Source organism: Podarcis filfolensis (genome assembly GCF_964270895.1).
Source record: "Podarcis filfolensis genome assembly, chromosome: 15".
NCBI classification, from domain to species: Eukaryota; Metazoa; Chordata; class Lepidosauria; order Squamata; family Lacertidae; genus Podarcis; species Podarcis filfolensis.
The window spans coordinates 2,711,578-2,727,097 of record NC_139618.1 but is presented as its reverse complement, the minus strand read 5'-3'; the positions used below and the strand labels follow the sequence as shown (position 1 = coordinate 2,727,097).

Genomic DNA, 15,520 nt, shown 5'->3' with positions numbered 1-15,520 from the left:
TCTGTGAGGTTGGCTGGCCCGAGAGAGGCCCAAGGTCAGCTTCCTGCCTGAGTGGGGATTCGAACCCTGATCTCCCAGGTTCTAGTCCGACACTCCAGTTACACCACACTGGCTCTGTTGAAGGCCGAGCCCTCTCGCTCTCTTTCTCGCGTGTGCCCAGCAACCCTGAGGGGGGAAAGAGAGACAAGTACCGCTTGATCCCTAGGTTAGGGCTGTTGTCTTCTAAGATAAGAGGCTGGATTTGGATGATTTTGGCCCCATGACAAATCGCTCCTCTTCGTCGGATCAACAACAGCCAGAGCACTTAAATCATGACCCGACTGCTAATGACGTGATTAATGAGGACGGAGGCTAATGAGACTAAGAGCGAGGAGACAAGAGCAAAAAACAGGAGTTATTAGTCCACCAGCAGCGCGGAGCCTGGGGGCTGCCCCCTCCCTGTTGCTCGCAGGCGTCAGTTTCTCAGGAAGAGAGATTAAGTTTAGGGTTCTGGCGGGAGGGGAGAGAGAAACATGGCTCCAATAACACCCACAGATCTGCTTCCACAAAATGAATTATTTGGGTCTCTGGGATAGAGGGGAATCCGGAGCTTGAGAGGCGTCAAGACGTCATGTCACTGGCCGTAATGTCAACAGGGTGAAGGAGATGAGAAGAGCAGCTTGTGGCAACAGGAAAAGGCCTCAGGCCTGCCCAGTGGGGTTGCCCTGGGCTCCACGCCAGAGACCAGGAGCGGGGCTCACGTGGAAGCCAAAGCCTCTGCTATCAAAAGCAGAAAATCCCTTGCTGTAACTGACGCCGTGTCGTAGGCTGCTTTCAACGTTTTACGTATGCATCTGGATATGTCACAACAGGGCTGGACAGATCTGTTTCCGTTTTTCTCTCAACTGCAGTCTGAAATATACTACGCCACGCTTATGCATCACAGAATCCTAAGAGTTGGAAGGGACCCCAAGAATCATCTAGTCCAACCCCTGCAATGCCGCTGTCCCACACGGGGATCGAATCTGCAGCCTTGACATCATCAGCACCAGGCTCTAACCAACGGAGCTATCCAGTTGGTTAGTCGACGAATTCTCTCAAAAACCCTTACAAGGTGCAGTCTGGATAAAGCCATCCAGACATAAGAATGCAAAAAGGGCCTGGGTGCTGGATGAGGCCAAAGGGGGCCCGTCTAGTCCTGCCTCCTGTTCCCACAGTGGCTGGACCTGAGCCCCACAGCAGTGCTTTCTCCCCACAGTTCTCAGCAGCTGATGCTCAGTGGCATTATTTGCCTCCTGACAGTGGAGGTAGAATATTGTCCTTCTTCACACAGCGCCATGGTTAAACTGTGGAACTCCCTCCCACAGGAGAATAGAATGGAATAGAATTTATTATTTCTACCCAGCCCATCTGGTTGGGTTTCCCCAGCCACTCTGGGCGGCTTCCAACAAAGTATTAAAATACAGTGGTCTGTTAAACATTAAAAGCTTCCCTAAACAGGGCTGCCTTCAGATGTCTTCTAAAAGTCTGGTAGTTGTTCTTCTCTTTGACATCTGGTGGGAGGGTGTTCCACAGGGCGGACGCCACCACTGAGAAGGCCCTCTGCCTGGTGGTAGAGACAGTGAGGGCCGCCAAACTGGATGGCTTTGCAAGAGGATCAGACAAATTCATGGCTATGGATGGCTCCTAGCCAGGATGGCTCTGCTCTGCCTCCGCAGTTGAGGGCTGTGATGCTTCCGAATCCCATCTGCTGGAAAACCACAGGAGCAGAGAGGACTCTTGGCCCACAGGCATCTGGTTGGCCATATTGAATGATTTTAAGGTGCATTATTGTTTCACAAGATGTGTATTTCTTTAAAGGCCAGAGCAAATATCATGACCTAGTTTTACAGCTGTGAAGCAGTACAGCAGGTGCTGTTAAGTTGTGTTAATTAAGCTGTGTCAGCAGTTGGGTATAGTATATAAAGAGCACATAACTGGCACTGTTTCCCTTTTTTTTAGGGAAATTCCCTTATTCCAAATAGGATTCCTTGCAAGAAAGGGGAAAAGTTGACAGCTATGAAAGAGCAGCATGTACCTCTCTCAGTACCCTGGTGAATGGGTAGGTCGTACTTAATAGATTTAATGTAAGAGGAGTTTTTGTTTTTGTAATTAAAGCCATGCAAAATATATTTTTGCGTTTCTTCATTGTTTCCTGAACGTGTGGTCTCCCCAGCACACTTTCTGCAGCGCAATTAATCTGCTAAATACGCAACAGGCCACTGTGAGAGCAGGGTGCTTGGCTAGACAGCCACAGGCCTGATCTAGCAGGCTCTTCTCGTGGTATTATGCTCTTAAAATGAACAAGTCCGTCAGCTCACTTTGGGGGAATGCATAAGCTGCCCAGCACAACGCCCCTCCTCGTGGGCTCAGTGCTCCCCCTAACAACCACCCCCATCTCACAGAGAGCTTTGTCCTGCCAGGGACAGAAGGCGAACGTGTGGCGTTTGTTTGATGCTCTGAAGATAACAGAGGCAGGAAGAGAAAGATCTATAAAATAAATGCCTCGCTGAAGTTTCGGCCAACAATTACAGATGCCGCCGCCTTGTCAGAGAGGGTTGGGCAGCTGCCGCAGGAACCGCAGGGATCCCTCCGAGAGCCAAAATTAAAAATAAACCAAAGGCATTTTGCTGTCCTTTGAACCAAGGGGACGTGTGTGTGTGTGTTTTGGACTGGAGAGGTGGGTGGTTGTTTTTTGAAGCGAGAGACGAAGGGCGCTTTCCAGATTGTCGGTATTTTGGGGCAGGATTCAAACACACGCTGGCAAGTTTGTGTTGCGCAGTTGCTGCTGATCGGGAGGTCTTGTGCAACAAACCTGCCCCCCCCCACTAAAAGCAACAAAAACCACCGGACGCTTGGATAGGCGCTTGCTTTGAGGCAAGGCCTCATCTAAGTTCCCCGCAGTGTTATGGGAACACGTGCCTCCTTAAATAGGTGCCTGATCTCTGTGCAAAGAAGTCAGGGTGTGTGGGCAGGAAACAGGCCAGGCACTAGGAATCTGTCAGGGATTCTTCAGCTGAGATTCCTGCACTGTGGGGGGGGGTTGGACTAGATGACCCCTGGATTCCCTTCCAGCTCTGCTATGATTCTAAGACCTTCAATTCCAAGTAAGCCCAGCAACGAACGAGGCCAGCAGTGTCCTGCCTCGCCTGCTCCGGGACAGGGCAATCTACTGTGCAGCCTGCAAAATGTGTTGAAATGCATTAATTGTAGAAATGCTACTTTAAACAGGCAGGCTGGCGACCCACTGTAAACTTGGGGGAAGGAGCCAAATTGTTGTAGTGGAGTGATCGGGAACCCCTGCTTTGAATGTAGAAGGTCCCAGGTTCAAACAGCAGATGTGCGGGGAGGGCTAGGAATTACTCCCTGCCGGAAGCCCTGGAGCTGCCAGCCAGTGTGGGCACTGCTGAGCTAGTTGGCCCAGAGTCTCACTTGCTGCCAGGGCGTAATCCACATTTATCTTTTGCCTTGCTGTTTCCAAGCGCAAGGTCTGTGCTTAAAAGCTCTGCGTCCGAGAGTGGGGGTTTTTCCATAGCTCAGTGGCAGAGCATGCATGCAGAGAGTCTTGGGTTCAATCCTGACACTTCCGGGCAGGTCTGGGAGAGAACTCCTGTCGGGAAGCCCTGGAGAGCCGCTGCCAGCCAGTGTCGACAATACCAAGCTGGTTGGATCAAGGGTCTGACTACGGCAGCTTCCTACATAAACCAGCTCTTAATTCAGAATCATAAGGATGGGAAACTTGTTTTAGCATCCCATGTTGCCAAGGGAGTCGGCGTTTGCTGGAGAAGAGGGTGCACATATTGTCTGAGGAGCAAATGGAAATATACTCCATGCCCCCCGCTCAAATGCTGGCTCCTGTTTTTATGTACTATTTTGAGCACCTAGAAGGAAAGGGCTTGGCTGCTGCCACAGTGGTGTTTTGGGGCAAAATGATCCCATTGTGACAAGCAAACAACTCAGCCACCCATGCAAGCAAGCCGCCCGTTTACTTACTGGGTACCCCTCTGTTTTCTTCTGACACCATTTCAGCAGGGCGTTCCTCTTGGAGCCGCCATACTCCCTCGCCAAAGCGGCCAAAGGGTCCTTCCTCTCCACGCTGGAACCAGGAAGAGGGAAAAGTTTTGTTAACAAACCTCCTGTTACTCCGCTTGGACTGCTCCGCTCTGAAAAGGGGCCAGGGATGGCTGCCATCCCCATGTGCCCCCCCCCCACACCGAAAAACACACACCATGTTGGGGAACTGGTGGCCAATTTATGCATTTGCTATAAGGAAAACGCACAGAGAGGGGAAATGTGGCAGGTTCCTATTTTAGCCAGCTGCGCCCTCTTTGGGAGAGTCCATCATGCCCTCCCTGTCCCCAAAAGGGCCATGCCCACCACTGAGCATGCCCAGTCCTACGCCACTAAAATCGGCCGTGTGGGCCATCTGCTCTGCATTTTATGATTTGGTGATGTTTTAATAGCTTCATGTATTAAGAATAAACAAATAGGTGCCATTAGGTGTTGAACCGGTGACATTTGAGTTGAGGCTGCAGAGCTCGATCAGTAGAGCATGAGGCTCTTAATCTCAGGGCTGCGGGTTCAAGCCCCACGTGGTGTGAAAGATTCTTGCACTGCAAGGCTAGATGACCCTCGTGGCCCCTTCCAGTTCTAAAATTCTACGATTCCGCATGCATGGCAGGAGCTCTGTCGCTCAGCACTGACAGACAGCACTGATGGGCACCCAGGAGAGGCACTGGCTCAGTGGCAGAGCACTGGCACTACATTCCAGATGTCCCCGGTTCAGTCCCTGGCAGCCTCTCTAGGCACGGCTGGGGGGGAAACCCGGCCTGAAACCCTGGGGGCCTCTGCCAGCCAGTCTAGGCAATATAGGGCCTAATGGCCTGGCTCAGGCAAAGGCAGCCTCCATCCCCCCTTCCTTTCTCTCTTTCAGCTCAGCTTCCGTTTCGCTTACCTGAGCTTGCTGGGGGGTTTCAGGCCGCTGTGGGTGGAGGTGAGCATTCTGCCGGAGAAGGACATGGAGGGCGGTTTGCTCAGGGATTCCAGCGAGGGGCTTTTGCGGAGAAAGTGGTCTGGCTTCAGGTCCTCACTTCTCCCTTTCAGCAAGTCTTGGCGGGGAGAGGAGAGAGACAAGGAACCGTCATTTGCAGACACGATGCCTCCTTGGGGGGGGGCTGCTGGTGTATGCCTGGTGGTAGGGCTCTCCGTCCTTGTTTAAGCAGAGAGCCACCTGCTGGGGGTTCTTTGTGATTCCTGCCTTGGGGGGTCACTTGCCACTACAATTCTGTGATTCTGTGACAGGGGTCAGCAACCTTTTTCAGCCGTGGGCTGGCCCACTGTCCTTCAGACCTTGTGGGGGGCCGGACTATATTTTGGGGAAAAAATATGAACGAATTCCTATGCCCCAGAGATGCATTTTAAATCAAAGCACACATTCTACTGATGTAAAAACACCAGGCAGGCCCCACAAATAACCCAGAGGTGCATCTTAAATAAAAGCACACATTCTACTCGTGTAAAAACACGCTGATTCCTGGACTGTCCGTGGGCCGGACTGAGGTGGCGATTGGGCCACATCCGGCCCCCGGGCCTTGGGTTGCCTACCCCTGTTGTATGAGCTGATTTCAAGAACATACCTCTGCCCTCCACACACACAAAGAGGAGGGTCTCCCTCCAATAAGCCCCCACCACTCAGGGCTTTGGCGCACCGAGCACATACTCTCCATGTGTGAACCCAAGCTTGCCTTTTCCTGCTCAGAGACAACCCCTTTTCTACAGCAAAGAAGTAAACGCAGAGAAATGTTTTCTTCTGCTGCTGCAAAGCTTAGCCATAAGCTTTCTCTATCTCGCACACTTTTTGCCCTGCTGGCTGGGGTCTGATGGAAGTTGCAGCGCAGAACGCCTGGCGGGCACCAGGTTGGCGGTGGCTGGCCTTGTAGCAAGGGCTGCAGGAGGGAAGTGAAGACCACGCAACGTTCAGGCCCGGGGGGGGGCTTGAGTTTGCAATACAGGAAGGAACGACTGAGGAGCATTAGAGGACTTAACAAAAGGACGTCACACATCCTGCTGTCTTATGGCTGTTCCAGTAAACAGGAGTCCCCCCACCTCTGCCCACCCCACCGAGAGATCCCTGGCTCAGATCCTCCCCGGCCATTTACTCCACGGCTACAGCAAGGAGACGCCTGCGGTCTCCCTCTGCTCCTCTTCTGCTGTGTCTGACTATCTGCTCAATTAAGGTAATGGCTGTTCTGCAACTGCAGGAAGATCCAGGAAACGGCACCCTTTTTAACGACCCTCGCGGCAGCTCTGAGAAAAAAAGCCTCCCCTGCACGTAGAGCAGGTTCTTTGGTTCCTCATTTTAAAAAGTTGCTTCTCTAAAAAAGCAACCAATGCCGTCCCGAGGAAAACTGGGCGTGTGGAGACCCGCTGGAGGGATTGGTTGCTGCCAGTGCCATTGGACAAGGGGTAGAGGGGAAGTGGACAATACTGACATAGGTGGGCCGGTTGTGTAAGTCAGTGTAAGAACCACGAGCGTAAGAATGACGTCACAAGAGCAGCGGGCAAAGGAGGCCCGTCTAGTCCACGATGGCCAACCAGTTGCCACAGCGCGAATCCCCAGAAGCTGAGCCTGAGTGCAGCAGCAACTCCCTCCCCGCTTGCGATTCCCCAGTATACTGCCTCCGAGAGGGGAGGTAGCACATCGCCATCGCAGCTAGCAGCCAGCCACAGCTTCATCCTCCTCTGTGAATTTGCAATTCTATGATTCTAAACCTCTCTTAAAGCCCCCCGGGTTGGTGGGCATAGCTGCCTCGAGTGGGAGAAACCGGACACCTGCAAGGAACAGCCCCCACAAGCAGGGCCTGAGCGCAACAGCACGCTCCGCACTCTGGTGACTCCCAGCAACTGGGATTTAGAGGCATTAATGCCTTCAAGAGTGAAGGTAGAACATCCTGTATGCAGTCGCGCATACACACACACGGCGCCAAACCCCAAAAGTGACCCTAAAATGTCACCAAAAGGGCAGAATGGGGGCAGGGCGGGGCGGAACACTTTACACGGGTCCTGCCGACGTGCATGGGGTCCGAAACATAACCCCTGTGGGGGGAAAAGGATTGCCTGTAATCCCCCGCATGTTCACTCAAAAATGGAGAATCTTGCTGCTGCCTGTAGGAGTGGATCGACCCCTCATACTGACGGCTGCAGTCTCCTAGTTAGAAAAGAAGATGAGATTCACAACGCAGGAAGGTGGGGAGCCTGTGGTCCTCTATGGTCCTCTAAGCCTGTGGCTTCTCGGCCTCCACATCCCATCAGCCCTGACGTAGGTAACCGGAAGAGGAACTCATTTGCACTCAGAAAAGATCACTCATAAAATCAGCAGAACGTCCCTATGGCGCTCGGTGGGACTTGATAAGAAATGCTTCAGCTACAGGGTTGCAAGGTTCTCTTTCCGCACTGCAAAAAGAGATACGCAACTCTTAATTGCGAATTAGTTGCAAGCTTGTTCCACCCATACATATGTATGCGTTTTGGCCTGAGACTCTATTCGGTTTTAAGATTTGTCATTTGTTGACCTACGACTCTGAATAAATGAATAAAAGGACTTTTCTTTTATCTGCCCTGAGTCTTCCAACATTCGGCCTCGTTAGCTGTCCCCCTAAATCCCAGTGTTACCAAAGAGTGTGCGGCCGGCCGGCCTTTGCGCCGTCAGTGCCTTTTGAGGCTGATGCTCTTTTCAGCAGATGACACCCACACAACGCATGGGATTCAAATGTCTTTGGACAAGGGGAGCTTGGGCTGCTGTCAGATCGCTGAAGAACCCCACGGGCTACTGCTGTTCTCTCAAGAGGACCCGGGAGGTGCTGGGGGTGGGGAAGCGGACCCCCCCCCTACACACACGCAGCCTGGGAGGTTGGCTGGCTGTGACTCATCCTTCTGAGCCACAGCATTGCCCGACGGGCACCGAGGGAGGGAAAGCGCCGAGAAAGAGGAAGGAACTGCGCGGGGAGGGAGTCGAAGTGCCCCGATCATGTCAGGCTCAAAACCAGCTGCCCATCTCAGTGGCAAGAGGTGGTGGTGGGGGACACACACGCAGTCACAACTAAGAAAGTCGGCCCCTCTGCTCTGGCTGGTGCTCGCTGGGGCTGGCAGGGTGGAAAGCAGGGAGCTGAACAGTAGGTGGCGCTAGAACCAATGGCAGGTGGAGGCAATTGGCTCTCATTTTGCACCCAGCAGCCATAATAATAATAATAATAATAATAATAATAATAATAATAATAATAATTTATACCCCACCCTCCCCAGCCAAGACCGGGCTCAGGGCGGCTAACACCAGATATAAAACAACTGATTGAAATACAACTTAAAAAACAAGATTAAAATACAACATTAAAATGCAGCCTCGTTTCAGCAGAAACTCAAAAACTTTTTGGGGGATGAAAACGTCAAATCTTCACCAAGGCTAACTATCCAGACTGGTCCAACGTGGGCCAGAAAAAAGCCAGGGAAGTCCCCAAATAGGAGTTCCATCACAGAAGGAGGAAGGAAAAAGGAAAGAGGGGAAATGGATCAAGTTGATTCCAAGCCAAAGGCCAGGCGGAACAACGCTGTCTTACGGAAAGAAATCAGATCCTGCAGGGCCCTGGTCTCACGAGACAGAGCGTTCCACCAGGCCGGAGCCAGTGTTGAAAAGGCCCTGGCTCTGGCTGAGGCTAATCTGACTTCCTTAGGGCCCGGGACCTCTAAGGTGTTACTATTTATGGACCTTAAGGTCCTCCGTGGGGCATACCGGGAGAGGCGGTCCCGTAGGTACGAGGGTCCTAAGCCGTGATGGGTTCTGCAAGGAGAAACGCTGAGATAGAGAAGGAAGCGACCCCCTGAGCTGGTTGCGAGTAGAAAGGCTGGCAATTGGGGCTGGTTGAAGACAGGTTGGTGGGGAACTGGCCCACGACAGCACCTGATTTTAGAAGGTGGAGGTGTTGCATCCAGAAGGCCTTGCTTGCTATTCTTACAACTCACCTGCCAAGGGAAGCTCTGGAAGATCAGCGTGCTTGGAAAATGCCTTCCCAGAGGGCTTTGGGTTGCTGAAGGTGGAGTGTCTCTGCAACCAAAACAGAGAGAGAAACGACCACAGAATTTAGCCGGTTACACGGCTGGTTAAACCACACATCTGCAAAGACAGAAGGTATGTACCCCCAGGAGAAGGAAGCTCCCATCTGGTTGCTGTCAAGACACATTCAGCCAATTTTTCCCCAGGCAGATTCTGCTCTGAATCGGGAGGTGGGGGAGAATATGCCCCCAGGGATGTGTGTGGGGCTTGTTTCATGGAAACACAGACCAGGCACAGAGGGGGGATTGGTGGAGATGGAGAGCCTCCCCTCTGGGGAAAGGTTGCAGCATTTGGGGCTTTTTAGCGTAGAGAAGAGGCAGGTAAGGGGGGACATGAGAGAAGTTGGCAAAATTATGCCCAGCACAGAGAAAGTGGAGAGAGGAAAGCTTTTCTCTCTGTCCTAACACTAGAATATCACTGGACACCCATTGAAGCCGGATGTTGGGAGGTTCAGGACAAATAAATAAATAATAATAATAATAATAATAATAATAAATTTATTTATTTTCTGCCCATCTGGCTGGGCTTCCCCAGCCACTCTGGGCGGCGTCCAACAAAATATTAAAATACTGTAATGAATCAAACATTAAAAGCTTCCCTAAACAGGGCTGCCTTCAGCTGTCTTCTAAAAGACTTCTTCACACAGATTCATGGAGGAGAAGGGCCATCAGTGGCCATCAGTCATGATGGCTACACTCTGCCTCCACGGTTCAAGGCAGCCATGGTTCTGAATACCAACTGCTGGAAACTGCAGGAGGGGAGAGAGGGCTCTTGAACTCAGATCCTGCTTGCTGGTTTCCCATGAAGGGCACCTGGTTGGCCAAGGTGAGAGAGAGCAGGATGCTGGACTAGATAGATGGGCCCCCGGTCTAAACCAGCCACTGGGCCACTGATGTTGTTTGGCTGCACAAAAATGTAAAAAAACAAAAACCTCACAAGGCCTTTTGAAAACAACTCCTGCACATCACACGAGTCATCTTTCTTTTTTTTCCCTAGGCAGAGAATTTGGATTCCCTCAGGATTCTAGTTTCCTGTCTTGTTTGAAAACTGGATGATAGCCAGTCCAGTGTGCGCCTTGATAGACCCCAATTGTTATTATTATTAACTGTGCCTGGATAGCTCGGTTGGTTAGAGTGTGGTGCTGGTAACACCCAGGTTGCAGGTTCAATCTGCGTATGAGATGGTTGTATATTTCCCGCATCGCAGGGGGTTGGACTGGATGATCCTCAGGGTCCCTTCTAACTCTATGATTCTATGATTTATTATTTTATTTGTTATTAAATTTGTAAAGCACCCTATACCCGTACATCCCACCTTGATGTCCCACCTTTTCCTCCAGGGAGCTCAAGGTGGCATACATGGGTCCCCCTCTCCTCTATTAACCCCCACAACATCCCTGCGAGGGAGGTGAGGCTGAGAGGCAGGCAGTGTTCCAAGATCACCACCGGTGAAAGTTTCGCGGCCGAGTGGGGACTGGAACCCTCGTCTCCTGCGTCCGGCACTCTTAAGCACTGCACCACAGTGGCTTGCGTGGCCTGAAGCCCCTCCAAACTGAAGCAGAAGAGCTCCTTTCGGGGTGATCCTCACTCTGGGCGTCAGCCAGCATCCTGGGGGTGCTGCAGATATGGCAGGCGGACGAAAAGGGAGAGGAGCTGGTCCCTTGCAGCTTCCTGGGGCTGCCTCTGCAAGAAAAGGCGGTGGAACCCGTTCGAATGGAGCACCTGTCTTGGGTGGGGTGGAAGGGAGTCTCCCCTCCTGCTTCCATTGTTTCATAAATTACCAGTTCCTCCAGATGCATCCCTGCTGGGTCACTCTGGAAAACACCACCCTAAGCTGGTTGTTATATCACCCCAGGTGCTCAGGGATGGGCGGACGATTCCCTGAAGAGGGAGAGGGCAGCAAGGGAGAGGGGAGGGTGTGCCTCTGCATGATCACCTGAGGATGAGCGTTTAGTAAAGAAAGAAAAGAAACATGGAGGGCAGGGAGAACACAGAGTGTCTGCAGGAGGACAGCGAACACTCAGCACCGATCTTAATCGTGTGTCAGGAGAGGCAGGGCAAAGGGCCGCAGCCCAGCAGTGGAGCACTTGAGTTAGATGAAAACAGCGCTGCAGGTTGATCCCTGGCAACTCTGGGCAAGGGCTGGGAAAAAGATGCCCTGTCTGAAACCCTGGAAAGCTGCTGCCAGTCAGTGCAGGCAATACTGAGATGGATCAATCAATGGTATAAGGCAGCTTCCTGGGGTCCGATTAATCTTTCCCTTCCATCTCAGCTAAACCTAAAGAAACTCTGCTAAACTTTAACTCAGAACCAGGAGGACGGGGATCTCGCTTTATTTTTTTAGGGGAAGAGACACAACTCAGGGTCTGCCTGCCCCAACACATGCGATGTTCATCACGGCATTTATCTGTCTGAACAAAACTCAATTGAAGAAACAAACCCGAAGGAGCAGCAAAGGAAGGCAAACATTTAAAACCTTTTAAAAAACTTTGTGGGTGGGAGGATTTTTGAAAAAGGTCAGATTGGAAATAGATTTAGAGTTGAAAACTGAATCCACCTCCCCATTGCTTTTCAGGGGGTTGGACTAGATGGCTCTTCGGGTCCCTTTGAACGGAGGGGACTTCAGCTTGGCCTGGCTCTCTCTTCCCGACTTCTGCATATCTCTCTGCACGCGCCCCAAGGGTTTGGCCCCTGCCCTCCCCATCACCGCCCACGCCCTGAGCATTTATTGTTTATTAGGGCTCTGGGGAGTAGGGCGGGGGGAGATCAAAACCGGATCGTTGTTATTATTTTGAAGACAGCCCCAAAAGTGACCTCCGCTGCTGGATTCCGAGAGGCGGTCAGAAGGGGGGGGGGGCTTTTCGCTGGGGCCCACCAAGGGCTTCGCTTTGATCTGCCGATATTTGGTGCCTTTGCAGAAAAGAAACAAACAGATCCATTTCCCCTTCCTGGTGGCGACGTGCTGAACCTCCCCCCCCCCACCTCTCTCTTCCCCTGCCATAAAAGGTTCCCTGAAGTCCGTCCAGCACCCAAAGACCACAAAGGAAGGGAGGGGGCTGCTTCTTCCGTACCTGGATGGGCGAGACGGCAGCAGCCGGAGCTGTCCTGGTGGGAATACCACTGAGGGGGCTCCGGGAGACCTTGTGGACAGGAACGCTTTGCCCCGGACCACCTGCGAGGGAAGAGAAAGCAGCCGGTTGGTCTTTGTGGAAGGGCAGAGGAACTGGCTGCTGGGTCAGGCCAAAAGGGGACCCGCCAAGTCCAGCACCCGGTTCTCACTGTGGCTGACGAGGTGCTGGGGTTGGTTGCTGCCATCGCTGATGGCAAGTGAGGTCTAATGGAGAGTGAGGGCAGTGTGGTGATGTAAATGGGCCTAGGAAGAGGCGGCCTTGCTGGACCAGGCCTAATGGGGCCCATCTAGGCTGGCATCCTGCCCTCACTGTGGCCAGCCAGAGCTAGGGCTACATGCCGCCATCGCTGATGGAGAGTGAGGTCTAATGGAGAGTGAGGGCAGTGTGACATAAATAGCTGCAGGAAGAGCCTGGCTGCTGGATCAGGCCAGAGGAGGCCCCTTCTGGGCCAGCATCCAGCTCTCACGGTGGCTAACTGGATTTGGCTGCACACTGCCGTCACTGATGGCAAATGGAGAGTGAGGGCAGCAAGATATAAATGGACGCCAGATATAAACCAGGCCCAAGAGGGCCAATCTAAGCCAGTATCCTGCCCTCAATGTGGCCAACTAGGTGCCAGCTAGGCCTAGGGCTACATGCTGCCATCACTGATGGTAAGTGAGGTCAAATGGAAGGAAGTGTGTTATAAAAGGCTGCAGGAAGAGTCTGGCTGCTGGGTCAGGCTGAACAAGGCCTATCTGGGTCATCATCCTGTCCTCACACAGGCCTACTAGATGCCCCAATGGGCAGCCTGTAAGCAGGACCTGAGTTCAAACAGCGCTCTGCCTGCTTGTGATTCCCAATTAGTGGTATTCAGGGGCATATTCAGGGGCGTTCAGTGGCTAGTAGCTATTGACAGCCTTATCCTTAGGCATGGATTTGCCCAACCCCTTTTAAATCCACCCCAAAAGCCCTGTAATGCCTGACTGCAGGATTCCCAGAAGCAACTGGCTGTCCCCTGTTGGAAGCAGGGAAGCTGGTCTGATCCAGCAGCACACCTTGTTTTCAGTCTAAAACGTAAGGTTTGACTCGGCATATATAGGAAGGATTGCAGCTCAGCAGCAGAGTATCTGTTGGCATGGAGGTCCTGGGTTCCATCTATGGCATCGAAACAGCCGGGCTGCTGGATCAGGCCAAAGGGGGCCCCTCTACCCCAGCACCCTGTTTTCCCAGTGGCCAACCAGATGCCCATTATGGGAAGCCCACGAGCAGGATTTTAGCGCAACTGCAGGAGTCTCCCCTCCCGATTAGCCCTGCATTTGAATCACCATTTTGCACTGTTTTAAAATTCTGTTTTGCTGCATGCATAGTGCTGCACAGAGCCCTGGTGTATGTATAAAGGCATTTGCAAACAAATCCATACAGGGAATACGAATGAGAGCTGGGTGAGGCGCAAGAAGACAATTTGTCAGAGAAATAAGAGACCCTCAGCTCCGTGGCGTTTTGGGTTTTTTTACCTGGGCACCCCAAGTCGAACGACTTGATCAACGATTTGACGGTGGCCAGGGACTCGGGGGGCGTCGGCGACGAACGGCTGACGGAGACCCCCTGCCAGCGGCTGGCAGGATCCGCCTCGACTGCGTCCATCACCTCGATGGTTGGCCTGGAAGGAGAGATGAGAGGGAGGTGAGAGGGAGGAATCCCCTCGATCTGCTGGAGTCCCTGAGCGGAAACCCTGGTGGGGTGGGTGTGAAAGAGCACAGGCCCAGGGATTTTGCCTGCATTTGTCTGCATTTGAACTTCCTTCCCACTTCCTGGAATCATCGAGTTGTACAGTTGGAGGGGACCCCCAAAGGTCATCCAGCCCAACCCCTCGCAATCCTGAAACAGCGTGGGAAACAAATGTGCAGCTGTCCTTAGAAAGCCGCACGTCTCTGGATTTTGTGATGCAGTTCTTCAAATGGAACAAAATGGGATAATGTGGAGAACCTTTGGCCCTCCAGATCTTGCTGAACTAGAACTCCCATCACCGACATTGGCCATGCTTGCTGGAGCTGCTGGGAGTTGCAACACAGCAACATCAGGGCGCCAAAGGTTCCCAACTCGTGTGTCCGAGCGAAAACAGCATACAAAAATGCATTACGTCGGGGGGAATTGCTTGCAAAAACAAAAAGTGTCTATATTGGGAGAAATATTCCCGAAAAATGATGAAGAGTTTTCATGAGGATTTGGGAAAAAAACGAACAGCAAACAGATGCAGGAGTGTGGCAGAATGAACTGAAGAAGGAGAAAAGAGAGAGACTGAAATTGACAAGATTGGCCCATTCCTATACCAACACTGACCCGCTGTAAGGGTGACAAAGATAATGTAAAAGCAATGCAGTATAATGAGGACAGAGATAAAGTAAAAGCGCTATAAAATAATGACAAGGGTGACAGAAATAATGTAAAAGCACTGTTGAATAACGTTAAGGAGGACAGAGATAATGCAAAAGCTAAATATTCATCATCATTTCTTGCTGCATTCCCCCCCCCCCCCAGCTTTATAATTTGCTGCCAGCAAAAGGAACATTGACTGCCAAAGCAGGATTGAAGAGCCATGGTCTACCTGCTTGATATGCAATGGCAGAGAGTTCCAAAGGTTAGGAGGTGCCTGATTCCCACACTGTGGAGAACGGACTTCCTGATAAGAGGGCATCTGCAACTAGATCATGCATGACAGACGGCCGTCCAACCTCTGCTGGAAAACTTCCAAGGGAGGAGAGACCACCACCTTCCAAGGGAGACCGTCCCACAGTTGAACAGCTCTTACTGTCAGAAAGTTCTTCCTGCTGTTTAGTCAGAACTCCTTTCTTGTCACTTGGGTTTGGGTCCACCCCTCCAGAGCAGGAGAAAACAAGATTGCTCCATATTCCAAGCAACAGCCCTTGAGATATCGGAAGGTGCATTTCACGCTAAGAGGTGCAGAGGACCAGCTGTTCTGTCCCCCTGTTCCCCAAACAACTTATCTAGGCTTAACATAACGAGAAGTATAATTCTTATGGTACCCCTTGAAAACCAACAAACTTAAGGTCTTTTGGAGTGGTCAGTTTTTGAGACTCGTGGCTGCAGCAGTTGCTTTCCCATTAATAACGTTTTTAAATGTGACTCGCCACCTGCAATGCAATTTATGTGGATGCAGGAAAGGGGATATGATGACAACAGGCACACGAGACGGATGAAAGACCATCAGATTCTGCGCTGAATGAGCTTGTCTTTTCTCCTCCGAGCCTCGTGAGATCCCTTCT

General features: G+C 51.8%; 1 protein-coding gene across 2 annotated transcripts in view; it reads right to left on the bottom strand.

Moving 5' to 3' along the window:
• SPECC1 (sperm antigen with calponin homology and coiled-coil domains 1) overlaps positions 1-15,520 on the bottom strand; it is a 108,508-nt gene that overhangs the window by 18,324 nt on the left and 74,664 nt on the right. For both annotated transcript variants that reach the window (XM_083587549.1, XM_083587550.1), the window contains 5 exons: positions 13,751-13,896; positions 12,195-12,295; positions 9,034-9,115; positions 4,973-5,126; positions 4,012-4,114 (listed from right to left, as the gene is read on the bottom strand). In XM_083587549.1, coding sequence (XP_083443675.1) covers positions 4,012-4,114; positions 4,973-5,126; positions 9,034-9,115; positions 12,195-12,295; positions 13,751-13,896 — 586 coding nt within the window. The remainder of the gene's footprint in view (positions 1-4,011; positions 4,115-4,972; positions 5,127-9,033; positions 9,116-12,194; positions 12,296-13,750; positions 13,897-15,520) is intronic.